Raw genomic sequence first — 16,204 nt, 5'->3', positions numbered from 1 at the left:
TTTAGCTATGTGGTTTCTTACCTGATCATATAAGTGAAATTTATTGTTATTTTATTACCATAGTTTGTTTTCAGGGTCATTTTGGTACTAATGTGTGATTTAAGCCTGGAAATGGTGAGGTATTGATTTTGGTTTTGTTTTGGGGTGTTTTGTTTTTGGATTTGTTGGTTGCTTGGTTTTGACATTCAAGGATTTTTTTTAAACTATTTTAGATTATTTCCAGGTATATTTATGCTGTGGTGAGAGCATTACTGGCAAAGAAGCCTGTAATTGGCTTCAGGAATATTCAGATAATAAGGCCTGTGGGATCTGGGTCTGTTTTTCTTTTTCCTTCCTTCCCTCCCCCTCTTGTTTATAGGGCACTAATCACAGTGGCATTCTGCTCTACTGCTGGTGTGCCTGTCCTCAGAACTCACCCCTGTCAGGTATTCTTACATTTACTGAGACTTCAGGAAAAATGAATTAATGGAATGAGTTAAAAAGAACAGATTGCAAATGGGGATGTTTTAATAGGGAAAACCCCGCAATGTTAATTGAGATATTTTTCTGATGTTTTGTCTTACTATATTCCAAAAATGCAATTTAATATTTTCCCTTTAAAAAATCCTACCATTCTATCAGTTAGGGGAGCAATACACAGAGATTCCTGGTGTACATTTTCTGCTAGTACAGGGAACACCTATTTTAGGCCAAGACAGCTCATTTGGGTTACGATAACATGCTTTCTTTGAAATAGTTTTTGAGTATGAACATTTTTCGGGGTTTTTTAATGCTTTTTAAAATCCCCATCTGTCACTTTACTGCTTTGTATACAGGCAGCATCCCTACTGGCCGACTGAGAAATGGTCATGCTGAGTTTATTCATGTCAGAAATGGGGAGATTTGGTTTGGAAACCAATTCTGGATTTCTACTAAGCAGAGCCAGCACAGTCCAGAAGGTACTAACACAATTCTCTGGCCTTGCATGGGCTATTGCAAGAGACAGTTATGGATGGTTTTGTAAGCAATGTGCAATTTGCAGCTTTTTATTCTCAAGGCATTCATTGAGGAGTGGTTTTACAAATCAGGATGCTTCCAGAACTGACATTTAGTGCTGTGGCAGTCTCAAACATGTGCTGTTGTCTTCAGTTGTACTTGTGTAATAAGTGGGATAAATCTTTGAGAAAGAAGGAGTTTTTCCTTATACTCTTTGATTGAGATTTATAACTCATCAGGATGATGCTCACAAGCATCGCAGGAAATCTCTCTCCACTTCCTTGCCTGTAATGGCAGGGTTTGCTGTTAAGACAAAAATCAGTGGGTGCATCCTGGCTGGAGTAGTGCTCTTTGGGATGTCAGTTCCTAGGGGAAAAGCAGTGGTGGGTGCTCTCAGACAGCAAACAGGCAAGGGTCTGGTTTGGTTTAAAGGTTAGTTGGCTTAATCCAAGAAGTTGCATGGATGAAATAGGCTAGGTAACAGAGAGCAGGTAGGGAATGCCAGAGCATGTGGCAGAAGAGGAAATGCTGGAATAGATGGAAAAAATCCAAGAGCAGCCGGGTCAGTCGGAGCAGATGGCGTGCACCCGAGAGTGCTGGGTCTTGCTAAGAATGAAGTGATTGAACACAGATTCATTACACCCAGGCTCATTAAAAGCAGCAATTCTGCTGGGCAGTAGGGTTCAGCAGAGCTTGTACTGATTTTGCTTTACTTACAGACAGGATCGAACAATGAACTCAGCAAGTTATTTCAGTTCTGGAAAAAAGGTTGCAGTTAGCACTAAAATTAAAAATGTCAGACACTTCATAGGACAGAGAAGGGCATGACAGGGACAGAACAGCATGGCTTTTGTGGACTGTATAATCATACCTCCCCAGTGTACTGAAAGTCTTTGGCTAGGCATATTGTTTGGTTAAAGACAGAGCTATTAAGATTGCATTTAGACTTGAACAAAGCCTATGACAGATCTTTTACCAGGGGCATTTAAAGTAACTCTGCAAAATGTTTGTAATTATTTGCCTGAAAGGTCTGCCCTGGGTTGTTTTTATTTTTTACAATATTTATGTTGAAGGAGAAGGAGCAGACTGGTCATGCACCAGGCACTTACACAGGCTGTCAGAATTAGAAGAAATTCAACAGCATCTGCTGGATTTATATGAATGCATATGTGTTGATGAGGTTGAAAACGGTGTTCTCTATGCTTTAGGCTCCTACCAAAGGAAAAAAACTGAATTTGTAAAAAAAAAAATTTTTTAAAAAAGTAAATGTTTTGGACTCATTGGGCCCTCAAAAAATTGGTGATCCTGCAGCATGCTTTGTTACATAGATCAGTATCAGTAACCCTTCTAACAAGGGGAAACAGCAGGCAGAGGTGAGGGAGGAAGGCAGGAGGCACCACTGTTGGTCATCAGTGGATGACTAAAGCAGGTCTGTGTGGCCATGTGGGCAAACTCTCTGGGGGTTTGGGCCTATTCCTTGGAAGATCTGTTGGATTATGCTCCCTGAGTGCACTGGATGTCAGTACTCCACACTGACAGCTGTGCCAGGTGCTGACAGTGTCTGGTTTGCCCTGTCTCGTTTGGGGCAGTTGATTTGTGACCCTGTTTTGAAGCTGGCCACCAGCAAGTACATAGAGCCTCTGCTGCTTGAGTCTGGCACCCCAAGTGTGTCTGTTGTGGGTGCCAGCTAACAATGGGCTGATGTCTGCAGGCATCTTGGATAAAATAATGCCTTACAGAGTCACTGCCCTCTGATAAGCAAAGGAGAGGTACCTTGTGCTAGTTTTGCTGTCGACATTAGTATTGTCTATGAATATTTTGTCTTAAGAAATTGAGCAGAATTGGTCTCAAGATTTACACTAAAATGCATGTTTCTTTTCATTAGTTTCCAACTTATTTGATTAATTCTCACTTGGTTGTCTGACAGTATCTTTCAGTCTCACTTTTATAAACCTTAATCTTATTTGTTGGCTTGGCACTATCAGTACAGAGATCCAATTTTCTTAAGAAAATGCATTCTTTCCTCTGCAAATGAACACACTGTGTTATTTTGAGCTCCAAGGATGACAAGTACTAATTGTGTGATGCTAGAGCTGTACAGGCACTGCATTTTTTAGCTGGGACTGTCCTTCCAGCACTGTGAATAGGGAACACAGACAAACGGTCGTGCTTTTCTTCCACAGACTTCGTGAGTTAACTTGTGTTTATTGTGCCTTGTCTCTATAGCTACAACTCTACACTTTAACTGTATTATGTTCAAAAAGCAGAAGTGTGAACAGACTAAAAAAAAATGGTTAAGTTGATATTTCTTTGGAAAAATGCCTGGAAGGATTGGCTTTCTGAAATTTGTTTTTCCTAATTCTTTAAGTATAAATTATTACCTGCATGATAGCTGGGGTGGAACTAACAGTCTGCTTCGAATAGGCAGAAAGGAAAAAGAACTGTGGCAGCTACAATGCGAGCTGTTTGAGTGAGGAAAGTCTGGACTCAATGTTACTTTACAAAAATAAAGTTCCCTCTGTTGCAGCTGTTGACAGAACGTGGCATTATGTTTGTGCTGGCTGTGTGATTTTGCTGAGTGAACAGTTGATCCATCAAAAAGTGGTGTTAGAGAGAAGTTGCATCCTACTGACGTCTTTGAGTCAGGAAAAAGCGTGGTACATCACCATGTAAGCAGTGCAGCGAGGGGAGGAAAGGGAAACTGACATTTCAGTGTCAGTGTTTCTGACCACAATCTCCTAAGTTGTCATTGCCTTTCTAGAATCACAAGCAAACTTGTATTTATGTAAGTAGGAAAATAAAAAACCCAGATGTAAAAGCGTACAGTGTTACTGAGAAAATTTCTAAATTGTAACAAACTAAAGGGTAAAACTTCACCTGGAGCTATCTTGCTGATCTGTTCCATTAAAAAATATAAAATAGTGATCTTAATACATCCTGAAACTATTTTTTATGATGTAAACTATCACTTCATAGTCTCTGCTTACAAGATTAGTAGTTTTGAGTGCCTCAGTGTTGACATACACAGTTGATGATTTGTAGAAGCCATTCCTTCCAAGTGTGTTTCAAATCACGCTGTAAAACAGACTCTTGGACCTGCTTGTCACAGACATCCAGTGGGATGGTCAGAATTAGTCTGGTCAGGGCCTGCAGCCTTCAGTAATTAACCCTCATAACAGCCAAGTGTCAATTAATTATTGAATATGCCAAGAAAATAATGCTTTGCTGTCCAGTGATTTCAAATAATACAAAAGGGATGAGGGAAAAAGATCCACTGGGGTGAAAAAGAGTTAACTTTCTTCATGAGAGGTTGCTGCAGTGGGAAGTGGGGACAATGAAGAATGGTTTTCATTTTTATGTTTTCAGTAAGTGGTTTTGTCGTGGTACTTACATAAGTGCAGTGGGGTTCACCAAACAGTTGAGTACAACCTCTTTTAGTCTTGTGTATATCTACAGCACTCTGCTGTCAGTACTGTGATGTTTATACACAGATTGATGATGTTGCCACAGTGTGTTTTGCAAAGGAGATGTTGAACACAATTCACTTCAGTGGCTGAATCTGGCTCACACACCCCCTGTGAAAGAGGTATAAAGTCTGAAAATATGAATTTAGCTGAGCTGAAAAATGGATTAACAAAGATGGAACAAACATTTCTTAAGCAAGGAATCAAGATGAATGACCTATTTAAATTTAAAATACTATGATTTGAGAAATACATCTGATATAATATTTGTAAAGCAAGATTCTTTGATGTATTAACATCTAAACATACCAACAGTATGGTAAAATAAAACATGAATGAGCCATATGTGCTAGGTTAATCTTTTGAGACAGTCAAACAGTTTAACAGCTGAGTTAGTGGATAATTAACTAGAAAAGGTTGCTGGAGTAGAAAATCAACTGTGGGCATATAGTAATCCCCTCTTCCTAAACAGAGGGAATATTTTCTGTATCCATTGTATTCAGCAGCATTATTGGGTGACACTACATAAAACTGAGAACTCTGTAGGGAATAACTTATTTTTGTTTATCATTTTTTTTTAAATTTCATTTTTATTTTTTATTCCTGCTTTTTAGATATGATGACGAGGTGGAAAGTTGTGGTGGGATGAGATTCATTAGTTCTGTGACCTAGTAGGAGGTAGTGACCAAAAATCATCAACTAAATCATTAACTGCATATTATATTTACTTCATTTATTGAAGTGCTTAAAAGGCAAAACGTGTTTATAAAGTTCCAAATCTTTGTATATATGAGAAATGTGTAGCTTTTGGTTTTTTAGCAGATGAAGACATTGTATTTTTAACGAATTCCAGTTTTCAGCTAAATTTAACTTTGCATATGTCTTACATACCCACACAAGTAGGTGTGTCTCTTATTAACAATTATAATGGAGCAAATTTCTTATTATAATTAAGAATTAAATTCTTATTATAAAATAAATAATTAAATTAATTAATTTAATTATAAAATAATTAAATAAATTCTTATTATAAAATAAAAACTAAGATGTTTATTAGGTGATGTGGTTCCTCAAATATATTTAAAATTATTACTTTGTGGTAAGAGCAAAAATGTTACAGTAATTTTTTTTACAACATAAGAGTCTTGTTTTAATGATGACCAACTAACAAGACAGGTCTTTATCTAGATAATTGTGAAATTAGGGTCTTACCTCTTTGGACTTAAATAATGTTTTAAATAGCTTATTTTTCCCATAAACCTGCCCTGCAAACACTGAAGGACAGACACCTGATGCTGCCAGTTGTTCCAGATTGGGTGGAACATTTGCAGAGGGGTTGAAGGTGCTCCTCTGTACCCTGGCACTCTCTGGTCTGGAGCAGGCTGCTGAGAACCACTCTGCGGTTACACAGTGGCTGCCTGTTCAATCCTCTCTTGTGCCATGCAGGCCTTCACAAGGAGCACACATTGCTGAGCAGAGCTACAGCAGTGCCCCATGTTCAGCACTGCAAAAAAAGGGGGGTCTTGAGTAGCTTTTGATAGCTTGACTACCAGAGCACATCTTCAGTGTTTTCTTCTGCTTTACTTTTTATGTTTTTAGGATTTTTTTTTTCTGCCCTTTAGTCTTTCCCCCATCCAAAAAAGCTGCAAATATTGGTTCTAGTATTTTTAGTCCTGCACCTGTGTAGTCCCCCAGTCTGAATATGCAGGACTGGGTTGGTCTCGTTCACTGTCAGATGCTCCTTTGGGCCGAGCCATAATAAAGTGCTGGATTTGGCCCTCATAATTCCCACTGGCTTGGTGGCACTGAAAGTTTAGTGTCAACTAATGGGAAACACTTGGCTGAGCTTGAATTCAAACTGTCTGAACATGGTCCATGGTGTCTGCTTGCTCACTCTGATATGAGTCATGAAGCTGAATTCTACTTCCAATAGCAAATGTCTGTAGCATTATGATTATAAATTTCAAGTGTTTTTTTGGCGTGAGCCTTTCAAATGAATGTACCTTTTTTTAAATCCTTTCTTTTTCTTAAAGTCTCTTTCCACACCGAGAAACATTAGATCAGCTTTGGCATAGGCAACATTTCGCATTTCATGCATTATTTACTTCTGGCATAATTTACACAATGATGTCCTATGGAAGCCAAGATGATGGTATTCAGAACAAAACAATGTGTCTAATCATTTGCAAAACAGGGTGACTGCTGTGGGCTAACAAAGAGAGTCAGAATAATTTTGTTGTGAACAGTAACAGCAGTGGAGCAGTAAAAGGTGAAGTACTTTGAGATCCCAAATGCCAAAAATAAGAATAAAAGGGGAGGGAGGCCAAAACGCAGTTGTGTGATTCTGTATGTATTTATTTTTTTTTATAAGAACATCTGTGTATTTTAATAGCCATAGCTTTTCTTTACTGTGTACAGATAGAATTGCAAATACAAATTGTGGTAGAAAATGTGCCATAAATGCTGCCATACTGTGCACAGGCACTGGAGACAGTGTTGTCTTTGACTCTAGTGTTGCTGTTTTGAAATCCTGTGCTCTTTTGCTGAATCAAGGACAAGCCCTTGGTTTGGACACAAACAAGTAGATTCTCACTGACAGAAGGAAGCATTTCTGCACATAAGGTGCAAGCATCTTGGTTGAAATAGTGATAATTTTAGTGTTTTGTTTAGTGGTGTGGAAGAGAAAAAAATTAACCTGCTTTTCCAAAAGATGTGTTGATTCCAACTAGAGGTAAATAGGATATAAGATCAAGGAAGGGCAGGAAGTGTCTTCAGCAGATACCATGTGCAATGGAATTAGCAACAAGGGTACACCTTCACTTAAGAAAACTTGTGACAACTCTTCAGTCTTATAAAAGTAGTCCATAACTGTCAACTAAAGAAGGGTTTTAATAAATATTATTGATTAAGATCATTGCACAACTGTAGAAGGTAATGTTTTGTGTGTTTGCTGCATTGCCTTTAAAAGGACCTGCTGTAGTTGTAAGCAGTAGGGAAGTGAACTCAGGAAACATGCCAAATATGATAAAACAGGAGGGGTACAGGAAGCATCAAGATTTTATTGGGGCAGCCAGTCCAAAAAATCACATAACAGTAACTATGGAAGAAAGAAGCTCATTTGAAAAAACAAAAAAAAAGATGGAGTGGGAGATATGGCTGGAAGAGATTTGTTTGTGGCAAAAAGGCATCGTGTGTCACAGAATTTCTGTTTACTTCTGTATTAGTTAAGTCTTATTTTGTCTGAAAGCAGAACAAAACCCAGAATTGCATTTTTATGGGAAATGCCAGAATTTCTTCCTGTCTTCTAGGGAAAATTTAATGATGTCTGCAAGAGAAGTTGCTTTGGAAATGTTTAAAATCTTGTAATTTGTTCAATTAAATCAAAACACTTTGTTTTGAACTGCTTGGGTGTTGAAGCATTGTGACACCTTAAACACATGAATTTTGGGAAAGAAGTTGTTCATGTGCATCACCTCTAGTTCCTTTCTGTTCCTTACACTAATTCTGCCCTTACAGATAGAAGTGGTGGTGGCCAGGCAGCATGTTCAGAGGGGAGACTGTGGTGCCTCAGAGATGTCAGCTGCTGAGGAACCACAAAGGTGTGAAACATCAAAACAACAGCTTCCATGGGACTCTATGGTACCTTTGTGTTAAGGTGACCTGGAAAGAACCCATTTCATTTCCTAGTAGAAATTTGAAAGATTTATTGGAAACCAGTTCATTTGAATTGGTTTGGTTTGTTTGTTTTTGTTTTTTTTTTTTTTTTCCCCCCCAGGAAAAGATGCAAGATGTTGCAGTATTTTCATTTAATCTGGTTCAAGATGACTGAATCTGGTGGCTACCATCTAGCTGGTGAGGATTTCTCACCTTTTTCATGTGGTGTTTGCTACTTCCTGGATATTAACTCCAGTGGTTTTTGCAACTTTAAATGCTTTCTGCCACTGCTTTCAGGATGAGGGAGACACCAGCTGTCAGATCTGCCATGCAGCATTGTCCATTACTCATTCTGATAAGCAAGAAACAAATGTTTAAACCTCTGAAGAATGAGCTTTTTCTCTATTCTTGCTGAAGGTTGTAGAAGACCTAGATAATTGTAGCTGCTAGAAGTGTTCTCCTATTTAGCTTGGACGTAACTAATAGGAGAAACTGCATTCAGGCTCTTCTGTAAACTCTGACTTAAGTATTAATGGAAACAAATTTTCCTTTGGACCTTATATACAGTAATACGCTTTTTAAGAAGCATGAGAAGGAGAAACAAGCCTATTCCAAAGTAGGCAGTATATTTCTGCAGGTCATGGTGGGCTATGTCTGGGTTACTGGCTGGGTTCCTTTCTGGGTTTGGTACCTGTGAAGTTCATGCATCCCAGCAGCTTTTTGTGCTTCTGGTATTGGCAGGAGATCCCTTATGGTGCTGGTTGGAAGCATAAAGAATAGATAGGCTGAAACAAGTTTTCCCTTTTAAGAATGTATAAACAAAGACCTTATCTGAGGCTGAGGGAGATGAGTAGAAGCAGGACAGCACTGAATGTCATTGCAAGCAGTGGATGTGAAAGAGATTGAAGAAGCCTGAAGGAGTCATCCTGGTGGCCAGTGTTTTTTGGGTCTTCTCTGGTTTGGGAGGAGATCAGAAGGCAAAAATAAATAAAACCCAATTATTTTGTTAACAGCTGCTCTCTGTTGTTTAGTAATAAAAGGCAGGGTCCAGGAAGCTGCTTGTTTCCGGTTTTTATTAGCTGCTTTAAGTATCACGGTGATGAGCAGGTTATAAATATAAATATCTGCTGCAGAAGGAAGATGAAACAGGCTAGAACCCAGTAACCTTTAAAGAGAGATAACACAAGGTTTAAAACTCTGCTGAGATCTGAAGCTTCCTACAGAGTCTGTGGGTAATCTCTTGGAAAGCCTGGCAACAGCAAGAGAAGGACCAAACCCAAAACAAATAACCCCTCAAAATTCCCCCAAAAGACCCCAGTTTTGGAGCCAAAATCTTAGCCAGTTTTTAGGTTGAGTTTTCCATGAGGTGCTGCCAGGGTTAGGAATGAGGAGAGCCTCAGCTTTCTGTTTTCTGTGCCTGATGTATGATGGAGATGTACCCCTGTAACAAATAGTATGCTTGGGGTTTTTGCAATTGTATTGTACCCTACTGCTACCCTCACTCCATCATGGACTTCCTTTTAAAAACAGCACTATATTGTCATTCTGGAAATACAGTATACCTCTAAAATAATACACCTGTGAAATCATGTCTGTCAAAACATATTGTGAGTGTTGTGAGAGGAAGGAACCAGGATGGGGAGCCTGGGGTTGATAATGTTACAGCACCTGCTACCTCACAGCCTGACAGGTCCCAGGTTCACTGGCCAGAGCAAATGTGCCAGAAAAAGAAAGAGCAGCATTGGGCAGTACTGATGTCAGCAGGAAAATAATTCTTAGTGTTATTTACATCAAGTTATCAGTCCCTTATTTTCTTTCTCCCTCTCCTCCCCCTCCTCCACCCACAGCTGTATTATAGTAATTACATCTTTTATTTGATCTAGTCTAAATCAGGACTGTCCTTGAGGAGTATATTCTCCAAAGGAGTATTTTTCCATAGGAAATACTCATTAGCTGTTTTTAGATTGCATTACTTACTATGCATATATTTGATTGCAGGGGAAGTGTGCAAGAGGTAAAGCTTTAGTTAAGTCTAGCAAGGCACTCTGTATTCAGTATAACTACTGAATTTAAATCATGCAACAAAAGAGATTACTCTGGAAATGGAAGGAAGGTCTTCTGTTCAGGTACTGAAGGATGGACCTTAAGTGAGGGAAACTTTCAGAAGGGCAAAAGTAAAAGAGATTTGTGAATATTTTTTCTTTTTTTTTTTTTTCTTTTACCCCTACTATATAGTTTAAATTTTATACTTTAAATTATTTGGCAATATGTAAGTGCAAATATTAGTAACCATCTAATTAATAGTTGAGCACTGTAGTACTTTTATAGTCCTTCTAGTAAGTTGGCCAAGTTAAGTTTCAAAACATAGGTGTTTCACATTTTAATGAAAAGAAGGAGGAGTGATGTGTCAGGAGCTGTAGATGTGAAATACATTTAAGAAAGTGGATGAGTAGTACTATCTAGTTTTATGTGTTCCTGATTCCCATCCATATGGAGAATTCTGGTAATATTTAGGGCCCTAAATTGAGAGTTGCAGGATCATCCTATGGTCAAATTGGCATTGGCCCAGAAAAGCATTTCTGCAGTTTTCCCAGCACTGTCTCATTGAGTGGCTTGGGTCATATGGGACTCTACAGATAAAGATTTCATTTGGAGCAGTGAAATTATTTGGGCCAACTTTAAATACCTGAAATTCTGCTGTGCTTCCTGATTACACTTTCAAGACAACATGTCTTGCAAGAAACATTGTACAGAAATTTTCCTTTGTAGAAGAATATTAAGCTATTTCAAAAGCATTTCACCATTGATCTAAGGTGGCCAGGGCTATAGTTTTATAGTGAAAGAGCATAATGGAGTTGTGTAGTTCCAATAAAAAAGGTGTGTTTGAATCATAAGGTAATACACATTGCCGTAGTGGACCACTTCCCAAACGTAACACCTAAGAAATATTTAACTTCAAATGGCTTTTAGTACTATGTAATAAAAAATGTTTCTTTTGATCTGCTGCTGATTCTGTTAGAATCGTCTGTCAATGCTTTTAATGATAGTCTTGCCCTCTGTTCAGTTCCCCTTTTCTTGTGGTCTACCTAGAACGGCTGCAAGCACAGTGCTAGAAGTACTTGTTTGCAATAGAATATTCAGTTTACCCCTCTGTAGCAGCAGTGGCTCATTTATTACCAAGGTTGCAAGGAGAATATGAAGGCTATTTATATCCTTATGTGAACACTCATCAGTCTCATTAACCACTGAATGTTCAAATGGCTGAAGACACCTTTGAGTTTCTGAATGTGTAATGTATACTGCAGGAAAGGCATCCCTCATCTGGTTTCACATTAGGGGCTGGCTTAACATGTCACCCTGTTCTTTATTCAATTCAAAATTTTATCTCCTGCTAGCAATGACCTATCAACTAATGGTCTGTTTGTTATCACTATATGACTAACCACAAACCTATATTCCTGAAAGGTTTTGCCATTTCCTACATAGCTGTGTGCTTTCAGAAAAAAAAAAAAAAGGTATTACTACTTATTCTACTTCACCTTTCTTACTGTAATCTAAAATTTGTCAATTTCCTATGTCCTGGGCTGAGGTTTCTTTGGTCTGATTTTCGAAAGAGGTGAGGCTTGTGCAATGATGCTATTAATTCAGCCCTGTAATAACTTCTGAATTTGTTAACTATTTGTTAATTATTTGTTAATATTTCAACAAAATTCAACAAAATTGAGAGACTTTGAAGAGTACCTAAGAGTTATATGGAAGACTTAAGTCATCTGGTGAAAGAAAAGCCTATTAATTTTGCTGCTGAGAGGAACGTTGCAAAAGGAAATGAGCCCAGTCCCTATAGGGATGTCACCTCAAGACAAGGCTCTAGAGAAAGTTGGGGTTTATTGGTTCTGCTGCTCAAAGACAACTCCTTGACCAATGCTGGCTGCCCAGGGAAGTCAAGTCACTGTCTCTGGAGCAGTGCTGGATTAACAGCTGGACTCAATTAGGGTCTTTTCCAACCTAAATGATTCTTTGATTCTAAAGAGTGTTGTGGGCATGAGGTTAAAAATTACTGTAAAATAGCATTTTAAACCCCAGTGTAGTAGTGAGTGGAGAAGAGCAAAGGGACAGGCGAGTGTCTCCCTATCTGCTCTGTGTCGCTTTTTTTGTGCCCCTCTCTGCTCCCCCATCTCTTCCCACAAGGCTCCACCTGCACTGCTCTTTGTTCCCTGAGTTTCCAGCTGGCGACTTCCACCAGCCAAGAGAGCTGCTGGTTCAGCACTTCTCTGCATCTGCCAGGAAATAAATAAATAGAGGGATGAGAAACGGAAGGGATGTGTTCTTGTTCTTTTTGTCAGCTTTACATAGGGCTTTTTTTAATTGTATGCCTTGCTAAAATGCATTACTTGAGAAGATTTCCTTGAAACTAGAGCTGAATCCTATCATTTCCTTGGTTTCCTTAGTTTTCTGGCATTAAGAAAAATGCAAGTGCTTGGACATTGGTGGAGATGGATTCTCATATATTCTGTTATGTAATAGGCCACAGCCACTGAGAGGTTTAGTCTTGTCCCCTGAGGCCTTGCCAGGAGTTCTGTTTGCAGGCACACCTTGCCCATGGAGTGCTTTGCAGGATGACCTGCACCTGCACCCCCATTTGATCACTGCAGGGCTTTGGGAGCTCTCTGTCCTATAAATTCTCTCTAACTCCCCATGAAGCTGAAGACAACGTGCCCCAGCACTGTTCTTGTTCCTTTTGTGCCAGTCCTTTCTCCCAGTGTTTCCAGCCTTTGTGAATGCCATCTGCCTGGGAGCTGGAGAGAATATCTGTTCCTTTCCCCATTCCTCCCCACTTCCTTTTTTTTTTTAAATTGTATTTCAGCCCAGGTTCCCAGTGACCCCAAGTGATGTCTCATATTGGGGATTGAGATGAACAGGTAAATTATCCTTGGCACAACAAGGAAATGAGCCCCTCACACACAGTGGGCCAGCTAAGCATATTGCATTTGATGGCTATTTCTAAATTAAATACCCAACATCTTTGCCATTTGGTCATTCCTCACTCATTTGTGTGAGGAGGCATTAATTTCTTCTGCTATGTCTAAGTAGTCCGGTCATTTAGCATTGATTTCACTGCAGGCTTCACTGCGTGTGGTGAGAGAACTGCCCTAGTTGTGCTGGTGTGCAGGAAATTCTTCTGCTTGCTTAAGCCTCCTTTGCAGCAAGATTGTCTTATTACAAAACATTTCTCTTGTGATATATCTATCGCATTAATTATCTCCATCTCTATTTCATCCTTAATTAAGAGGATTTTGGAACCTTCTGAAAGTACTTACAAATTTATTTATCTTTAAAAAAAATCCAGGGGTTTTTATTGTGAGTAAAAATGAGTAATAGACTTCCCTTAATTTCTTACTATTCCTGTGCTGTCGGTTTTTCTTTACTTGGAAGGAACATTTGCCTTACTTTTAAATTTTTGTTATAGAAATGTTTAAGTATAAACATTGCAGGAAAGTACTTTTTTGTATAAAACCAGCACAACTATGCCCAGTGGAATTTAAAAATAACAAACTCCACCATTCATTTCATGGCAGAAGTGTTCTTGCTGATACTAAATCCTGGAAAAAACTATATAAGGTTATCTATTTATGAACCCAACTTACCTTGACTGTGTACCTTTTGACTTTGTAAATGTGTTTTTAGATATTGAGTTGTATAAAGTGTTTGTTTGAAAGACTATGTGGAATGCAAAATAATTTCAGAGGATGTATGCTTGTGTTTAACCAGCTTCCTCAGTCTAGAGAAATGTTTTTGCATGTTCTGAAAATGCCAGGACTGAGCTTCCTCTGAGAAGCAGGATACAAGCAATGGGCAATGCACACCTTCATCCCTGTAGCCCTGCTCAGCTGGGTCTGGATATTCCTCTGCTCTTCATTACTGACTCTGCTGCTTCTGGAGCAAGAAGCTGGTAGGGAGGAAGACCAGTGAATCTGGAATGGTCAAGGACCCCTTTAGTGTACAAAACGAACAGGGTTTGATCATTAATAATAAAGGCTGCCCAGTAAGACCAGACTTTGTAGTTTTCAGTTTTCAAAGTATGACAGGGAATAAAACCAAGGATAATCAGTAAGTGTGTTTGAGGTTTTTGTAGCTGTTAGGTGTCATTGAAAATCAGTGATCTTTCTGTACTTTTTTCTTGAAATGGCTGCTGAGGTACGGACCAGTGGACACAGTCTTGCCTGTCAGGTCTTAGGACTTGTGTCCTAAGTTGCCCCTGGGTTGCCATTCCTTGCTCCTGGCCTTCCACACTGCCTTTTCATAGGAAGAAGGCAAGTGGCAATATAAGCACAGCATAGCACTTTTCATGGGCCAGTGGTAGCAGAAACATTAACTGGTTCAGACACACCTGATGGCTGTGTCAGCACAGAGAAGGAGCTGAGCTGCATCAGCAGTGCTGATAAGACCTGTGAAAATCATGGTCTGGGAAATGATTTTCTTGACACCTCTGCCCTTCTTTCAAACCAAATGGACACCAAAGCTTATGAGTTCTGAAAAGTGTTGGAGAAAGTATTGTATGGTGTGATAACATCAGCCACATCTTTACAGGAGGCTGAATAATCTACAAGCATGGAAAGGACCTTGGACCATCCCTAAATAGCCTTTCATGCCCATAGCAAAATCCCATTGCCATGCATTGAGCAATTTCCTTGGTGCTAATTCTGCAATTTTTATAGGTAATGGACTCTACTGTTGCCTTATCTTTGGGTTCAAGGTTGTTTCTAAGCCTGATGTTGTTTGTATCTGGTGTGAAGAACAGATTATTCCTCTCCTTTTTCAAGCCTACTGCTACCATGCCTCCTTTTAGTTTAGTGCTGCAAACTGACATTTACATTTAGACATTTCTGCAGGATGTCTTAGGAAAGTGCAAGCAGAGAAAGTTTTTCATCGAGAATCTTGAGGTAGCATTTTCTAGTAAGACAGAAACCAGTGCAAATGGTCCCATTGGATGTAAGAATAAAGCCCATATGGGAGTGATTCTTCAGAGAAGTGGGAACTCCACTGTGGCTCTCTCCTCTGGGTTCGGGTTGGGAGTCCCTCGTGCCTGAGGCACACTGGAATGGTTTCAAAGGCCCTGGGGAGCTGCAGTGCCAGGAGAGGTCCTCCCTGTGGATGAGGCTGTACTGCCAATTCTGCTGATCAGAACCAGTGGTCACGGCCCTCAAGACAGTCACAATGCATCAACCAACTGCAGGATCTTTACTGTCCATCACTGAATTGTGTCACTGCCTGCCCCAAACTGTCTCCTTGCCCCAGTGGGCTAATCCATAAAGAGTTCATGAAGATTTTGAAGTTCATAAAAGCATATTAGTTTCCAGCAAGTCAGGGTTGGAGTTTCTACACATGTGTTGAAATGGTGGATTGTGTTGTATGGTGTGTTCACCTGTGTCTGTGTTCTTTCCTTTAAGTTCTAGTTTTAAAAACATATTACTGTTAGTGGCTTCCTTGTGTGATCGTGTACACTTCTTGTTCCTGAAACCAGCATTGGCTGTGGACCAGAAAATAAAAGCCTCATAACAGCACCCAGTGTTCAAAGGACCCTCAGCTGGAAATACTGGCACCAAACTGAGCAAACAATCCCAAAATTAGGTTTTAAACCCACACAACCCCCCCCCCCCCCACCAAAGTCATCCCTCAGGAAGGGAATGAATTCACAGTAAATTCCTTGTTGAGTCGGAAATGTTTCTTATTAATTCCTTTAAAAACAAGTCATATATGAAGCTCTTGGGAGCAAAATAAGTTGGATGGTTGCCATCTCATATGTCTGTCAAGACTTACAGAAGATCAGCAATTACTATGTAAACAATTTCATTGCAGAATGCTTAATAAGGAGACTTAGGAGAAATGTTAAACTCTAGAATTTGTTTTTTGTTACCTTCCATTTTGTTCTGCCTATTCTCAAAATTTCATCCGATGTGGACTCGTTCAGTGTGTTGGGTTTCCATATGCTGCACCCTCATCTGTGGGCTGTATTGTAGGCTGGGACCCAAATGGACTATAAATGTCTTGCTCAGGAATCCAAGGTGAACCCTTCCCAAAGTTTTTGTAGAAAATCACTTTCCTCTGGGGAG

The 16,204-nt window shown here is 39.4% G+C and overlaps 1 protein-coding gene across 3 annotated transcripts in view; it reads left to right on the top strand.

Moving 5' to 3' along the window:
* The window catches only part of REPS2 (RALBP1 associated Eps domain containing 2), a 96,282-nt gene that overhangs the window by 1,593 nt on the left and 78,485 nt on the right, over window positions 1–16,204 (top strand). Inside the window, exon 1 of one of the 3 annotated variants that reach the window (XM_054513996.1) lies at window positions 860–938. The exons of the other annotated variants lie outside the window; for them this stretch is intronic. Coding sequence (XP_054369971.1) covers window positions 864–938 — 75 coding nt within the window. The 5' untranslated portion in view covers window positions 860–863. Of the gene's footprint in view, window positions 1–859; window positions 939–16,204 lie in introns of those variants that run through there. 3 annotated transcript variants of the gene reach the window in all.

This window comes from Molothrus ater, chromosome 2, assembly GCF_012460135.2.
Source record: "Molothrus ater isolate BHLD 08-10-18 breed brown headed cowbird chromosome 2, BPBGC_Mater_1.1, whole genome shotgun sequence".
Taxonomy (NCBI): Eukaryota; Metazoa; Chordata; class Aves; order Passeriformes; family Icteridae; genus Molothrus; species Molothrus ater.
Note: the sequence above shows the minus strand (reverse complement) of the source record. Positions and strands in the feature narration are given on the sequence as shown.